The sequence below is a fragment of the Mustelus asterias genome, chromosome 9 (genome assembly GCF_964213995.1).
Source record: "Mustelus asterias chromosome 9, sMusAst1.hap1.1, whole genome shotgun sequence".
Classification (NCBI taxonomy): Eukaryota; Metazoa; Chordata; class Chondrichthyes; order Carcharhiniformes; family Triakidae; genus Mustelus; species Mustelus asterias.
This window is the reverse complement of record NC_135809.1, coordinates 23428925-23443540: the sequence shown is the minus strand read 5'-3', so window position 1 is coordinate 23443540 and position 14616 is coordinate 23428925. Positions and strand designations below refer to the sequence as shown.

At 43.0% G+C, this 14616-nt stretch overlaps 1 protein-coding gene across 1 annotated transcript in view; it reads left to right on the top strand.

Moving 5' to 3' along the window:
* Nucleotides 1-9893, top strand: part of tmbim4 (transmembrane BAX inhibitor motif containing 4) — a 12193-nt gene extending 2300 nt beyond the window's left edge. The window contains exons 2-7 of the mRNA XM_078219823.1: nt 1952-2060; nt 2330-2435; nt 3712-3745; nt 5226-5343; nt 7172-7217; nt 9153-9893. Coding sequence (XP_078075949.1) covers nt 1952-2060; nt 2330-2435; nt 3712-3745; nt 5226-5343; nt 7172-7217; nt 9153-9359 — 620 coding nt within the window. The 3' untranslated portion in view covers nt 9360-9893. The remainder of the gene's footprint in view (nt 1-1951; nt 2061-2329; nt 2436-3711; nt 3746-5225; nt 5344-7171; nt 7218-9152) is intronic.
* The last annotated feature ends 4723 nt before the right edge of the window (nt 9894-14616 follow it).

The window sequence follows — 14616 nt, the reverse complement described above, 5'->3', positions numbered from 1 at the left end:
GGGGGGAAGGGATGGGAGGGAGGAGATGATGGGCGGGGAGTGGGGGAGAGATTGCGGGGGGAGATTGGGGGAATGGGGAGTGGGGGGGGGAGAATGGGGAGTGTGGGGGGGGAGAATGGGGAGTGTGGGGGGGAGAATGGGGAGTGTGGGGGGAGAATGGGGAGTGTGGGGGGGAGAATGGGGAGTGGGGGGGAGAATGGGGAGTGGGGGGAGAATGTGGAGTGGGGGGAGAATGTGGAGTGGGGGGGGGAGAATGTGGAGTGGGGAGGGGAGAATGTGGAGTGGGGTGGGGGAGAATGTGGAGTGGGGTGGGGGAGAATGTGGAGTGGGGGGGGAGAATGGGGAGTGGGTGGGGGGGAGAATGGGGAGTGGGTTGGGGGGGGAGAATGGGGAGTGGGTTGGGGGGGAGAATGGGGGTGGGTTGGGGGGAGAATGGGGGTGGGTTGGGGGGAGAATGGGGAGTGGGTGGGGGGGAGAATGGGGAGTGGGTGGGGGGGAGAATGGGGAGTGGGTGGGGGGGGGAGCATGGGGAGTGGGTGGGGGGGGGGAGAATGGGGAGTGGGTGGGGGGGGGGAGAATGGGGAGTGGGTGGGGGGGGAGAATGGGGAGTGGGTGGGGGGGGGAGAATGGGGAGTGGGTGGGGGGGGAGAATGGGAGTGGGTGGGGGGGAGAATGGGGAGTGGGTGGGGGGGAGAATGGGGAGTGGGTGGGGGGGGAGAATGGGGGAGTGGGTGGGGGGAGAATGGGGAGTGGGGGGGAAATGGGGAGGGGGAATGGGGGGGGGGAAAGATGGGGGGAGGGGATGGGGAGATGGGGGAGGGGGGGAGAGATGGGGAGGGTGGGAGAGTTTGGCGGGAAGGGGAGAGATGGGGTGGGGAGGGGAGAGATGGGGGGGAGGGGAGAGATTGTGGGGGGAGGGGAAAGATTGTGGGGGCAGGGGAAAGATGGGGAGGGGAGAGGAGAGATGGGGGGGAGGAGAAGGGAGAGATGGGGGGATGAGATGGAGGTGTGGTGGGGGAAGAGATGGGGGGGAAGAGATGAGGGGGGGAAAAGAGATGGGGGGTGGGGAGGGGGGAGAGATGGGGGGGGGGGCGGGGAGGAGGGGTGGGGGGGAAGCTGATGGGCGGGGAGTGGGGGAGAGATTGCGGGGGAGAGATTGGGGAGTGGGGGGGAGAATGGGGAGTGTGGGGGGAGATGGGGAGTGGGGGAGGAATGGGGAGTCGGGGGGAGAATGGGGAGTCGGGGGGGGGGGAGTGGGGAGGGAGATTGGGGGGGAGGGGGAGAAAGGTGGGGGGTGAGAGATTGGGGAGGGGGGGCGAGAGACTGGGGTGGGGAGGAGGGTGAGAGAGAGACTGGGGTGGGGAGGGGGGTGAGAGAGAGACTGGGGTGGGGAGGGGGGGAGAGAGAGACTGGGGAGGGGGGAGATTGGGGCGGGGAGGGTGAGGGAGATTGGGGCGGGGAGGGGGAGGGAGATTGGGGCGGGGAGGGGGAGAGAGGTGGGGAGGGATTGGGGAGGGGAGAGATTGTGGGGGAGCGGGGGGATGGAGATGTGGGGGGAGGGGGAGGAGAGAGATAGGGAGGGGGGGAGAGGTGGGGTGGAGAAATTGGGGAGAGGGGGATGGGGGGGGCGTCCGGGGGGGGTTTGTTGGAAGGTGATGATGGGGTGGGTACAATGGGGGGACATTGGGGGATGGGCAGATGATGGGGACATGTAGGGGGAGACTGGCTTTGGATAGTAAGGGGCTTCTTTGTAAATGACCAAACATTTTGGAAGATGGGAGTGATAGTTGAACTATCAGCTTCAGGTGAAAGTGGTGTGTGGAAGATGTCGAATGGTTAACCCCCTAATGACAGCACAAAACTACAGATATCTCATCAGAAACACAGTGCTTGTGTTTCACAAATGCAGTCTCTAGATATCTGCTTAATGTCTGTTTTTTCCTTGTGACAGGGTTTCTGCGGAAGGTGTACAGCATTTTGACTGTCCAGATCATTATCACTACAGTGACATCTGCAGTGTTCCTGTATAGTGATGCAGTCAAGGAAGTGGTTCATGGAAGGTAACTCATTAGTTACATAACATAAATTATGTCATCATTTCCCAGAATTGTTTTGTTTTTGTTTTGACTGAGGTGACATCTGATGTGGCCACTCCAGGGACAGTAATTTAAGGCAACTCTATTCCAATTCTAATATTGAAATAGATTGCAAATGTTATTCTATTACAGACTGCCACTGTATAATAAATTGATTTCAAGTATAATAAAAATATGCATACTTTGTGTTATATATGCTAATTTATCGAATTTATTGTTTGTTCCTATTCTAGTCCCGCATTGCTTTTGGGAGCATGTTTAGGATCTCTGGGTCTTATAATTGCTCTGGCAATCTACAGACATCAGCATCCCATTAATCTGTATCTCCTGTTTGCTTTTGTAAGTACTCTGCAAATTAATTGAATTGAGATTATGTACAGACTTTCTAACTCCATATCACCGAGTTAAGCTGTTGTTAAATGCTTTATTTTATCAGATGCTTGGTACCACACAAAAGTAAAGTTTGTCTAGTCAATTTCTCTTATTGTAAGAGTCAATTGTGTAATACTTAATCTAGAAGCCTGGCCAAACACTAGCAAAACATGCTGTCATTGAATAAGCAGCTGCCCTTTGTTTAACTTCTGTTAAATATTTTTAATACTCATGGAAGACTGGAATCTGTCCTTATAAAAACGATTAAGCTATTTACATGTATTTTAGAAATTGCCAAATGAGAACATACAAGTCCTGGCTTCTATTCATTAAAAATAGTGAGCAAATCATGTTGAGGTTTAATTGTTTTTCAGATTTTTGAGTTACAATTTAGATGTTTGTGGTAACATTCATATTTGCATTATACCAAACTTCAAATGGTTATGAATTTTTGCAATGATTTTACACGTTTTTGTAATGTTGACTACCTCAGACTATTTCCCTGACACATTTTCCTTCAAGGCTAGAAGCAGTTTCTATATGTAGACTAAGTCTCCAATAAACTGAAACATAGATCCTGGTAGTTTACCAGTCTGGGTTCATAAATTTCCCCCATCCATCATTCATTGAAGATCCTCACCACGTTCTCCTATTGCTATCTAACAGGTGACAAACATATGTATTTATAAGTTAATTGATCTACATAATCCAAATGACACAGCAAGGTAATGAAACAACATAATGCTTTTAATAATCGCATTTGGGATCCATCCATATTTGGTATAATGCAAATATGAATGTTACCTCAAACATCTAAATTGTAACGAAACAAAAGCCATTTTTAATCAGTTATTACAAGGTCTGATAAGATATGAACTGGCTTTTCAAATGGGTTTTTTTTTACAGCTGATAGTCTAATTTCAGCTACAGCACTTGGATCTTATTCGGTTGTGCAGTACTTATTGACTGCCAGAACGGACAACTGTCGGGTGTGGAAAGATGGGCTCCATTTTTAATTAATGCTATTATAAACTATGGGAGCAGTGGGGTAGCATCTCTGCCCGGGTGCCCCTGCCACTCCAGGGCCTGAAGGTTCATAACGTGGTCAAACAGGTTTAATAACAACATGTAAATTCTTCTAATACGTGCCAGTTCTCTCAGTTTTGTTAACGGGAGAGTTGAAAACTGTAGCCTGCGTGTGTGTTTTTAAATGTTCAGTAAAAAATAAATGCTTTCTCTACAGACCCTGCTGGAAGCTTCAACTGTGGCTGCTGCCGGTAAGAGCTTTTCCTCAATTTTGATTCTTGTTTGCAGGAAGATATAACATTTCGATTTAAATTACGTGAGGGATGTTTTTCCAAGTAGTGGGTGCTTTGTTTGAAAATGGTTAAACTGTAATCATGTGGATATTAATATTTATATGATCATCTTGATTGTTTCAATCTTTCTCTTTGCTTTACTTCTAACAAAATACGACCAGGGAAAGATTGGTATGAAAGTATCACTAAGTTTCCTGGTTTATAATTCTTTGGATGGGTGGTGGTGATGATTCTTGGTATCAATATGATTGGTAATTAAAGTTTGGAACCTTGGGTAGAGCTCACCATCCTGAGAGTCGGTGCGTAATGTACTCTCGCTGACTCTCGGAAACCCACTGCCATTTGATCCTCAAATGGGCGTTGATTGGCAATGGTGGGATTTGCATCTGACCTTGGCAGGAAGCCCCGTCTTGGAGTGCTGTCAGCTAATCTGATTGGCCAACAGCTCTCCAACCCATCCAGGCACAGTGGCCAGAAAATATACTGCAGTAATCTACCTGGAACTAAGTCCCGGTACTGATCGCAAAGTAAGTCCCAGGAAGGGGATGGGGGTTCCATGTGCTGTTGGGGGGAAGGGCTGGCCCTCCCAGGTCCTAGAAGAGGAGGGCATCCAAAGCTGAAGGGGCCTTCAGAATGAGGCACCTCCCCCCTTCCTGCCCATGATTGAGAAAAGTTGAAAAAGAGATTGCCTATTCTGCCTGTGCAATGGCCTAAAAAAAGGCACTGGCGACGCAATTGTCCAGTCGATAGGGCAGATAATCCCTTCAATTGGCTCCTTAATTGTTGGCAGGCGCACAGTTGAACTGCGCCTGCGCCCACCAACTGAAATACCACGTGAGTGCAGGATTATGTTGGGATGTGTGCCTGGTGTCGCCACAGACTATTTTACCTGATTCTGGGCTGGGTGCGTGCCTATCCAGGACATGTAAAATTCTGCCTCATGTTAATCTCCATGGTAATCTTAATAATTTACAATAATAGGTCAAATAGAATCCAGCAGTGTGCTTATTTTCTCCCCTGCACAGATGAGCTCTTTAACAGGGCTCAAGTTTTAGCTTGTTAAATTCTGGGTATCTCTGCGTGATTGGATTGATCAAATTTACCAATAGTCATGTGACATTGCTTGGCAAAAAATAATTAAGTGTTGCTAACATTCCTATTAGGATACTTTGTTTGAGAATGCTATGCAACGTCAGCTCAAGTAAATCTGGTAATGTTACATGGCAGTTCGTAGGAAAACAACATAATTTATAATTTCACAAGTTGAAATCTGAGAGCTCCACTGTATTTTTTGTTTTTCTGTATGCTCATGTTAATCAATTGTGCCTAATCCTTTAGGATACATTCTGTAAGATTTGCTTCAGAGATGTTGTGAAGTATCTGTCTTGAAATTCCGTGAAAACCATATTTTAAATCTATCTTTTTAAAAAAACTTTAGTTACCTTCTATGACTATTCAGTGGTTCTGCAAGCGTTCGTCCTCACAACAGCTGTATTCGTTGCATTGACTGTCTACACGTTTCAATCAAAGAGAGATTTCAGTAAATATGGAGCAGGGTATGTGCACTGGATATATTTTAAAAGTTCTGCAAATACAATTTTTATGTTAGGATCTTTTGGTACTCTGCAATACTTTTCCAGGTGAAATTTTCAGATAACTTCCTTTTTACATAACTGGAAATAGTTGCCCACTGTAACTTGTTCCATTGTGACCTGAAGATATTTGTTCTCTAACCTACTCTTGCCCTCATCCTATGATCTGGCTTGAGTTCAGAAATTTGCATTTGGTGTAGCACTTCAATTCGTAAGGATAGGAGCCTTAAGTTTTTGCCAGCTATTCACGGTTACAACAATAAACTAGAACCATTGAATCCCTGCAGTGCAGAAGAGGCCATTCGGTCCATCAAGTCTGCAAAAACTCTCCGACAAAGTATCTTACCCAGGTTTTCTCCCCCTCCCTATCCCTGTTAACCCACACATTTACCATATCTAATTCGTCTAACCTACATATCTTGGGACACTAAGGGGCAATTTAGCACAGCCAATCAACCTAACCACATCTTTGGACTGTAGGGGGAAACCGGAGCACCCAGAGGAAACCCACAGACCCAGGGAAAACGTGCAAACTCCACACAGACAGTCACCCAAGTCTGGAATTGAACCCAGTTACTTGGCGCTGTGAGGCAGCAGTACAAACCACTGTGCCACCCTGGCCTTAATTATTTTGATTAACAGTTCTGCATAAAGTGTAGAAGCAGTATATTTAATGTGAAAGTGGATGTTGATTCATGACAGATTTATGGTCATCAATGATGTCCTGCAGTTGCACATCCTGCTAAAATTCATTCAGGTATTTGCATCTCGGGTAAAGTACTTAATGGCTTCATGTGCCAAAGCAATCATTTCGTAAATTACAACGTTCAGAAGGGAAAGTGGAGAGTGCCAAATGTAATGCTCTTACTTATGTTTACAGTATAAGTGTCTGTTTATTAGTACATCACAGGTAAACATTTTGGAGATTTTGGTTACAGTAGTTCTGATTTATTTTATTGAATAACTACTTGCATTGATAAGGATTATTTGTTGAGAGCCAGTGAATGCTGTTGGAGGTAGTGCCAGAATATTCATGACCACTACCATAAAGATAAATATATTAAGTGGACAAAAGCAGTGTCAGTCCAGGTAAATACCTCTTTGTAATGACCAAATTGGAAACATGCCATGTAATACTGTGCGTGGTTTTATAACAGTAATTCCTGATTCAATTCAGAAGCCAAACGAATCCCTACAGCCCATAAAGTCTGCACCGACTCTCTTGACAGAGTGTCTTACCCAGGCTCTCTCCCCAGCCCTATCTGCATAGCCCTACACATTTGCCATGACCAATCCATCTAACCTACACATCTCAGGACACTAAGGGGCAATTTAGCATGACCAATCCACCTAACCTGCACCAGAGCACCCAGAGGAAACCCACGGAGATGCAGGAAGGATGTGCAAACTCCACGCAGTCACCTGAGGCTGGAATCGAACCACCACCCCAATGCTGTGAGGCAGCAATTCTAACAACTGTGCCACTGTATCGTCAATTTGATATATTTAATCTGAAAGAGAGTAATACTTAGAAAAATGCAAAAGTGAACCTTCGTGAGTTCATGTACTCTTATTGAATGGTTTGCATACTATAACTGATAGGGATTTATTTTTACCAAATACCAACTATAAATTAGGGAAGTTACCAATGTGCCTGGCAGTTTCCACTGTCCTGTGATGCAGCTTAGCCTGAGTTGCTAAATAGAATTCTTGATTATTGTACATGTCAACATGTAACTTACACAGGACAATGAGACTAAATGCCAACATCTTTATTTTGTCTTATCTTTAGTCTGTTTGCATGTCTGTGGATTTTGATCCTGGCTGGATTTTTAAGAGTAAGTATTGGTTATTTTTAATCGTAACTAAATTTGTTGCTCTAAATTGTAATAATTTTGAATGTGGATCTTATTACAAACATATGGCTAGACATTGGGGTGATTTTGTGCCCCATTTGTGGGAATGACGGCGTGTGCTCGAAATTTAGAAAGTGCGACTTGCGCCAGCGAGTTTCTGAGTTCTGATCTTACTGGCCCCTCGCTGGTGGAGTGGTGTGAAACATGCCACGGGACCCCAGAAAGCTCATTTTAATAGATTATCATGTCATTAGCGAACACTCACTCAAGGAGACCCCGTATTCTGCAGGCACTGGCATGCTGTCATGTTGGCGCCATTTGCAACAGGTCCACCTAGAGGGCTGATGATTGGCAGTGGGAAATAAGGGGCCGATGATCGGAGGAAGGGGGTGCCGATTCCAGTTGGAGATGGAGGGGGTTGCGGCTGAGAACTTTGTGGTGGGCTGAGGGGATGGTTTACTCAGGTTCTGGTCAGGGCACCCGTTAACTCATAGAAACCCTACAGTACAGAAAGAGGCCATTCGGCCCATCGAGTCTGCACTGACCACAATCCCACCTAGGCCCTACCTCCATATCCCTACATATCTTACCCACTAATCCCTCTAACCCATGCATCTCAGGACACTAAGGGGCAATTTTTAGCATGGCCAATCAACCTAACCCGCACATCTTTGGACTGTGGGAGGAAACCGGAGCACCCGGAGGAAACCCACGCAGACACGAGGAGAATGTGCAAACTCCACACAGACAGTGACCCAAGCCGGGAATCGAACCCAGGTCCCTGGAGCTGTGAAGCAGCAGTGCTAACCACTGTGCTACCGTGCCGCCCCAATGATGCCTCCAATCTCTGAGCAGTGGGATGGTGAGCAACCCTCCCCCCTGGGTATGATGGTTTGGAACATGCTCCCTTGTTTTTATTTTGGCAAAGTGTCATAAGATCTGGAGAGAAAACCGACCGGTTTCTCTGGGGAGAAACACACCAGTTTCCTCAATAGAAACAGCATCCTGCCATTTTCACCCACTAGTTTAAATGAACTAATCAATTGGATTTCACCAATTATTTAACTAACATAGAATCATAGAAACCTTACAGTGCAGAAGGAGGCCATTCGGCCCATAGAGCCTGCACCGACAAAAATCCCACCTCGACTCTATCCCCATAACCCCACATATTTACCCCACTAATCCCCCTGACCTACGCATCCGGGATACTAAGGGGCAATTTAGCATAGCCAATGCACCTAACCAGCATATCTTTGGACTTTATTCTTGCTTTTTATGAGATTTATGTAAGTTTCTTTGCTGTTATCTATTGGAAACAGTTTGAAGGCTGTGCTGCTAGGCTATACTCTCTGTATCTAACGGAAGTAAGGCTCTGACAGAAGTCATAGCCCTGGACCAGTCAGATATCCCAACTCACTGGTTTGGTCTCCTCTGGTGAAAGTAACCCCGTGCATTCCCTGGATAAATAGGGAAAGAAAAATCCTTTGATGTACTATAGTTAGAGGTGCATGGCGATTGATATTTAATATTGCTAGGGGATAAGATAAAATGTGATTATCTGCACTCCACAGCTGGATTACATCTAGTTCTGATTTGCAGATTTGATTGGACGCCAACAAACTTTGAGCTATTTGTATGATCTCTTTGTGCTGGAATAGCACTTAATGTCAGGATGCCTGTCAGAGATACACCCCGATGTTTCTATTTGGGGGATATTAAAAACAAGCTTCTGTGTATGTTGGAACTTTTACATAGGTGTCTTTAATGTAGAAAAATGGAAGTAATGACAGGTCCAGTCTGTAAAGTCACAATGAAAACAAGAGATAGCATAACCTTAAAGACAAATGCTTTGCATTTGTCACATGGCATCAGCCTTAAAAGGATTCCTAATGTTTGTCTCTTAATTTGCTTTAGCTGTTCTTCTTGAGCGACACAGTGGAACTTGTATTTGCATCTGCGGGAGCTCTCCTCTTCTGTGGCTTTATCATCTATGATACACACTTACTGATGCACAAACTCTCACCTGAAGAATATGTACTGGCTTCAATTAACTTGTACTTGGATGTCATTAACTTATTCTTGCATATCCTTCGAATCCTGCAATCACTTAACAAAAAGTAACACTAGGATTATTGCAGAAAAGGGTGTTAATATGTCTCTAACTAAAATTTAATGAAGGGGTGCACTTTGTGTATGGACTTGCTGATTTATTGTCTGATTTTGTTCTTAATGGATCATATTTATATTCAATGTATGATGTAGATAATTTTGAGTGATTATTGTCAATCTGTATAGTTTTACTTTGAGCTTAATTGAGGGCACTTTTGAGCTAATTTCTTTTAGCAAATTATAAATTGGGAATGGGCACCAATTCAAACTCAGAATCCAGCAGCATTTTTTGTTTGGTTTGAATTTACATTGTTTAAAACTTTATTTCAGGCTCTAAATTGAAAGTTGATGCCAAACAGGAAGAAAACAATTTTAGATTAGGCATGGGTTCAATGAAGCATTGTTGTCTTATCCTTTTTTAATGCAATACCTCTCTCTTGTAATTATTTGAATGTTCATAGGTTGATGTTTTCTGTAAAAGAAAAGTTTTTGTTCAATTGCATGTAAGTCATCCCATTAAATAAAATCTGTGCAGTTTACCTTTTATATTTGTGTCTATTATAAAAGGCATTAAATAATTTATTTATCTTGTACTAGACAACCAATTACAAAATACTCCTTTTATTTATGGGCCTCAGCAGCCAAAAGGCATCGCTGCCAGTGCTGAAGTTTTTTTTTGAATTCCTACAGTGCAGAAAGAGGCCATTTGGCCCATTGAGTCTGCACCAACTCCTACCCAGGCCCTATCCTCTGTAACCCCACATATTTACCGTGCTAATCTCCCTAACCTATAGTTTTTGGGACACTAAGGGGCAATTTAGCATGATCAATCAACCTAACCTGCACGTCTTTGGATTGTGGAAGAAAACCGGAACACGCTGAGGAAACCCACGCAGACACGGGGAGAATGTGCAAACTCCACACAGTCACCCAAGGCCAGAATTGAACGCAGGTCCCTGGCACTGTAAGGCAGCAGTGCTAACCACTGTGCTACTGTGCCATGAAGTGACGGAAATCCGATGAGTAAGAGGCCAGAATGGGAAAATCATACAAACCTGGGAGGGTTGTGTGGTAGAGGAGACTACAGAGATGGAAGGGGCAAGAAATTTGAAAAGCAGGACCAGAAATTTTAAACCCTGAAGCATTAAAAGACTTAAAATAATTAAACTGAAGTGTTAGTGGGAAATGTGTGATTTTAATGCACTTTCCCTGTTCTTGAATTGCATTATCGGTCCCTGTCCCAATTTATTCAGCTTTTTAAAAGAGTGTATTTATTAAAAATTTGTTTTTAATATTGGACAAATTATTTATTTGGACCCAAACCTGAAATGTCCCTGATGCCTTTTCCTCCCATTTTTAAAAAGGCACTCTCGGTCATGTAAATAGGCAATCTGTTTTCCAACTGCAGCCATCTGATGTGGCTGAGCTGAGGTATAGGATATTCTATTTTCCATGCAGTAACCCCAGCCAATTGAAAGTAGGTCACGCATGCACGCAAATTCAAGCCAGAGAGGTTAGAATATGGAACTGGCAAATCACATAAATTCATTCTAAGGGATGCAAGATAAATATATGAAGGAGAAATGAATAGAAGGATATGCTGATCGGGTTAGGTAAAGTAAATTGGGAAGTCGCTTATGTGAAGCATAAACACTGATGCAGATCAGTTGAGCCAAATGGTCTGCTCGTGCTATATTTGTTGCAATTGCTGAAGAGACCGATAACTTTACTGGACATTCTAATTTATTTTTAATGACAAACGGATCACAACCCCTCCCCCACCACCAACAATGGGCTTGTATCCAGATGGAAATGCTAATTAGCTATCCAGTGGTTCCCAACCTTTTCAAAAGCACTGCACGCTTCAATGTGAACAAACAATTCCATGGCACACTCCATTTTCAGCTGAATTGATTGCTCATAAATGTTACATTTACTATGGTTATGGTCTTACTAGAGAGGTTTGCAGCAATATAGTATATGCAACAAGCTAAAGAAGAATCAAATGCATTGTTCCATATCTACCATAAAATATAGCTTTGACAGTGAGTACAGGCATATTTTCAAAATCTGCTCAACCCAACTATTTCTAACTAGCCCTGAATCTGTTTCGCACGCAGCACTTGGTTCAGGCATCTGAATTTTTCTTTTTATGTTATGAATCGAATAAGTGGAGGAATCAAACTTATCAATTTCTTCTTAGATTAGGGGATGTAAAATAGTTCCGGCAAAGAAATGTGGATACAGCCAATTTCGCCGCATCTGCTAGCGTGTTTTGTTTTACCATCAATAAAAAAGTGAATGCCATTGCTTGGCTTCTATGGTGACTAGTAAAAACTCATGAGATCTCAATTTCATCCTTTGGCCACCTGTGTTTAGAACGTTCATGTTTTAGAATCAAAAGATTGCTACCTCACTTTTAAAATATTTGATTAATTTTCATGGGTTTTATGAGTTGTTGAATTTTTGTTGGATGAAATATTGTATAAGATGAAACAAGATGTTTGTTTTATATTGATTTTCAATGCCGTTGCACAATATTTCATGCCATACTTGGACAGTTCACACGGTACACCAGAATGCAGCGGCACACCCGTTGAAACCACGCTCTAGACCTCCAACTTAGTTCCATCTTGAAAATAAATAGGTAGAATCATAGAATCCCTACAGTACAGAAGGAGGCAATTCGGCCCATCGAGTCTGTACCGAACACAATTCCACCCAGGCCCTATTCCCGTAACCCCAGACATTTACCCTGCTAATCTCCCCCGATACTAGGGCCAATTTAGCACGACCAATCAACCTAACCCGCACATCTTTGGATTGATGATTTAAAGTATAACCATTTACAAAATCTGACATTTGTAACACATCCCTAGGGATTGGAGACTAACATTCTATCCACTCTCAGTGCAGCTGCTCAGGTCATTGTTTGCAGGTGTGAATATCATGCAGCAGGTTCTCAATAAAAGAACTTGGACTGCTTGAACAACCGTGCCATGAAATTGCCATGTTTAAAAAAGTAAATGCTTAGGAACAACATATAAAATGACTTGCAACATATTGCAATGCTTTAATTTAAAGCTGGTTAGAGAAATGATTCCAGTCTGTGAAAACATGATTTATACTGTTAATTCCCCGGATCTGAAAATTGCGTGCTGATGAACTGCCATGCAGCATACTCTATTCTTGTTCTTTTTACAATAAGTATTTTTCTTGTATTCAGCATCACAACTTGCTCTCAGAAGCAAATCCTCTATTAATAAAGTGCAATGTATCCAATCATTAAGAATTATACTGAGCCCAGGAATTGAACACACAATCTTTGCCCTTGTGTTTTGGCTTTCTGGATTTATCTGCCATGTGGTTTCTTTGACTTTGTACAGGCAGAAGAATGAACACTCAAACTGTGACCTAGGCTATTTAAAACTAGACAGATTATGCCCAATAATCATAAATGAATGGTAGAAAGAACAAGTAATAAATTTACAGTAATTATCTACTTAACCATTTTCTTAACCCAAAAAAACACATTCAAGAAAATAAGAAATATGAAGAGTCAGCCATTTGGCCCCTCAAGCCTGGTCTGCCATTTAAGATCATGGATGCTCTGATTGTGGTCCCAACTCACTTTCCTGCCTGCCTCCTGTAATCCTTGACTCCCTGTAGATCATATCTATCTAACTCAGCCTTGAATATATTTAAGACCCCAGCTTCTCCTGCTCTCGGAGGTAAAAACTGCAAAGATCAATAACCCTCCGAGAGAAGAAATTCCTCCTAAATTCCATCTTAAATGGGAGACATCTTATTTTAAACCACGCGCCCTAGTTCTGGACTCCCTCAAAAGGGGAAACATTGACCTCAGTGTCTACCCTGTCGAGCTCTCTCAGAATCTCATGTTTCAATAAAATCACCTCTCATTCTTCTGAACTCTTGAGTATAGGCTGCTCAACCTTTCCTCCTAAGAAAATCCCTTCATCTAAGGACTCACCCTAGTGAATCTTCTCTGAACCTTCTCTAATGTAAGTATATCCCTCATTAATTAAGAACAAAATTGTATGCAGCACTCCAGATATGATCTCCCATACTGTGTATAGTTGTAGGAAGACTTCACTACTCCATTCTCACTTGTAATAAAAGCCAACGTTCAATTTGCCTTCCAAATTACTTGCTGTACTGCATGCTAACTTTGTGTTTCATGTACAAGGACATGTGCCATAGCTTTCTGTAGTTTCTCTCCATTTAAATAATCTACTTTTCTATTCTTTATGCCAAAGTTAACTATTCTCTTCTGTGGCGATATTGGGTCTTTAAGAAATATATTTTTGTCATGTTTCTTGTGCAGGATTTTTTTTTAGCAGTCAGTTCTATTTACCAGTACCACTTTGTCTATAACTGGCAGCCCACATGTTGCTGTTGCAGAAGCATAATTGATTGACAGGAAACATCATGTGATTGGGCAGGACTAGGCTTAAACAAGCCACATGCTGCTTGAAATTGTTAGAGAGAAGTAACTCTCTATCTCTCTCCATGGAGATTTGAGTCTCAGACCTGCGAGTAAATAGTTCTCTTTCTCTGGAGTTCTGCTGTTGAAGATAAATCTTTCCCTGGAGGTTGTTCTATGGGAGTCAGATGACAGGTGTCTTTATGTATCTCAGTCCGGAAGGGTTAAGAGGTAGGAAATCTAGTAGCCACATAAACCTATATGTTTTTCTGCTAACTCATTCTGAAGAGGGATTTGTGTCTGTGGGGATATTGCTGAAATTGAAACTATGGAGCTAGCTAGCAGTTACCATGTTCTAAGCATTTCAATTGATAAAAGTCATGTTAATTATTTTTGTTATATTTAACTGTGTTGTTAAATAAAGTTTGTTTTAATAAAAGCTTCCAAGTGGCTCAATAGAATCACACCTGCAGCAAAACTGTACTGATGTCATCCTTTAACAGAACTACTCCACCTCCATTTCTTCCTGTCCTTTGATAACAACAAATATCTATGCCACTATGGCTCTGCAATGGCTATCAGACCATCCTCATTTTTTCCATTTGTGCCATCATTTAGACTTAATTTTGCATTTTGTTCTCCTCTGATCCTACTTACTGGTGCACTCTTATATTTGTATGTCTTGTCTCTACCTGCCACACTATGGTTATCATTCCTCATGTCGCTATCTTGCCCATATCACTATCCTGCACTATTGCCTTGTCCTTTCTCTTCACTTTTCTAAATTTTCCATCACCTGAACCCTCCACGCCCCTCCTCCACTAT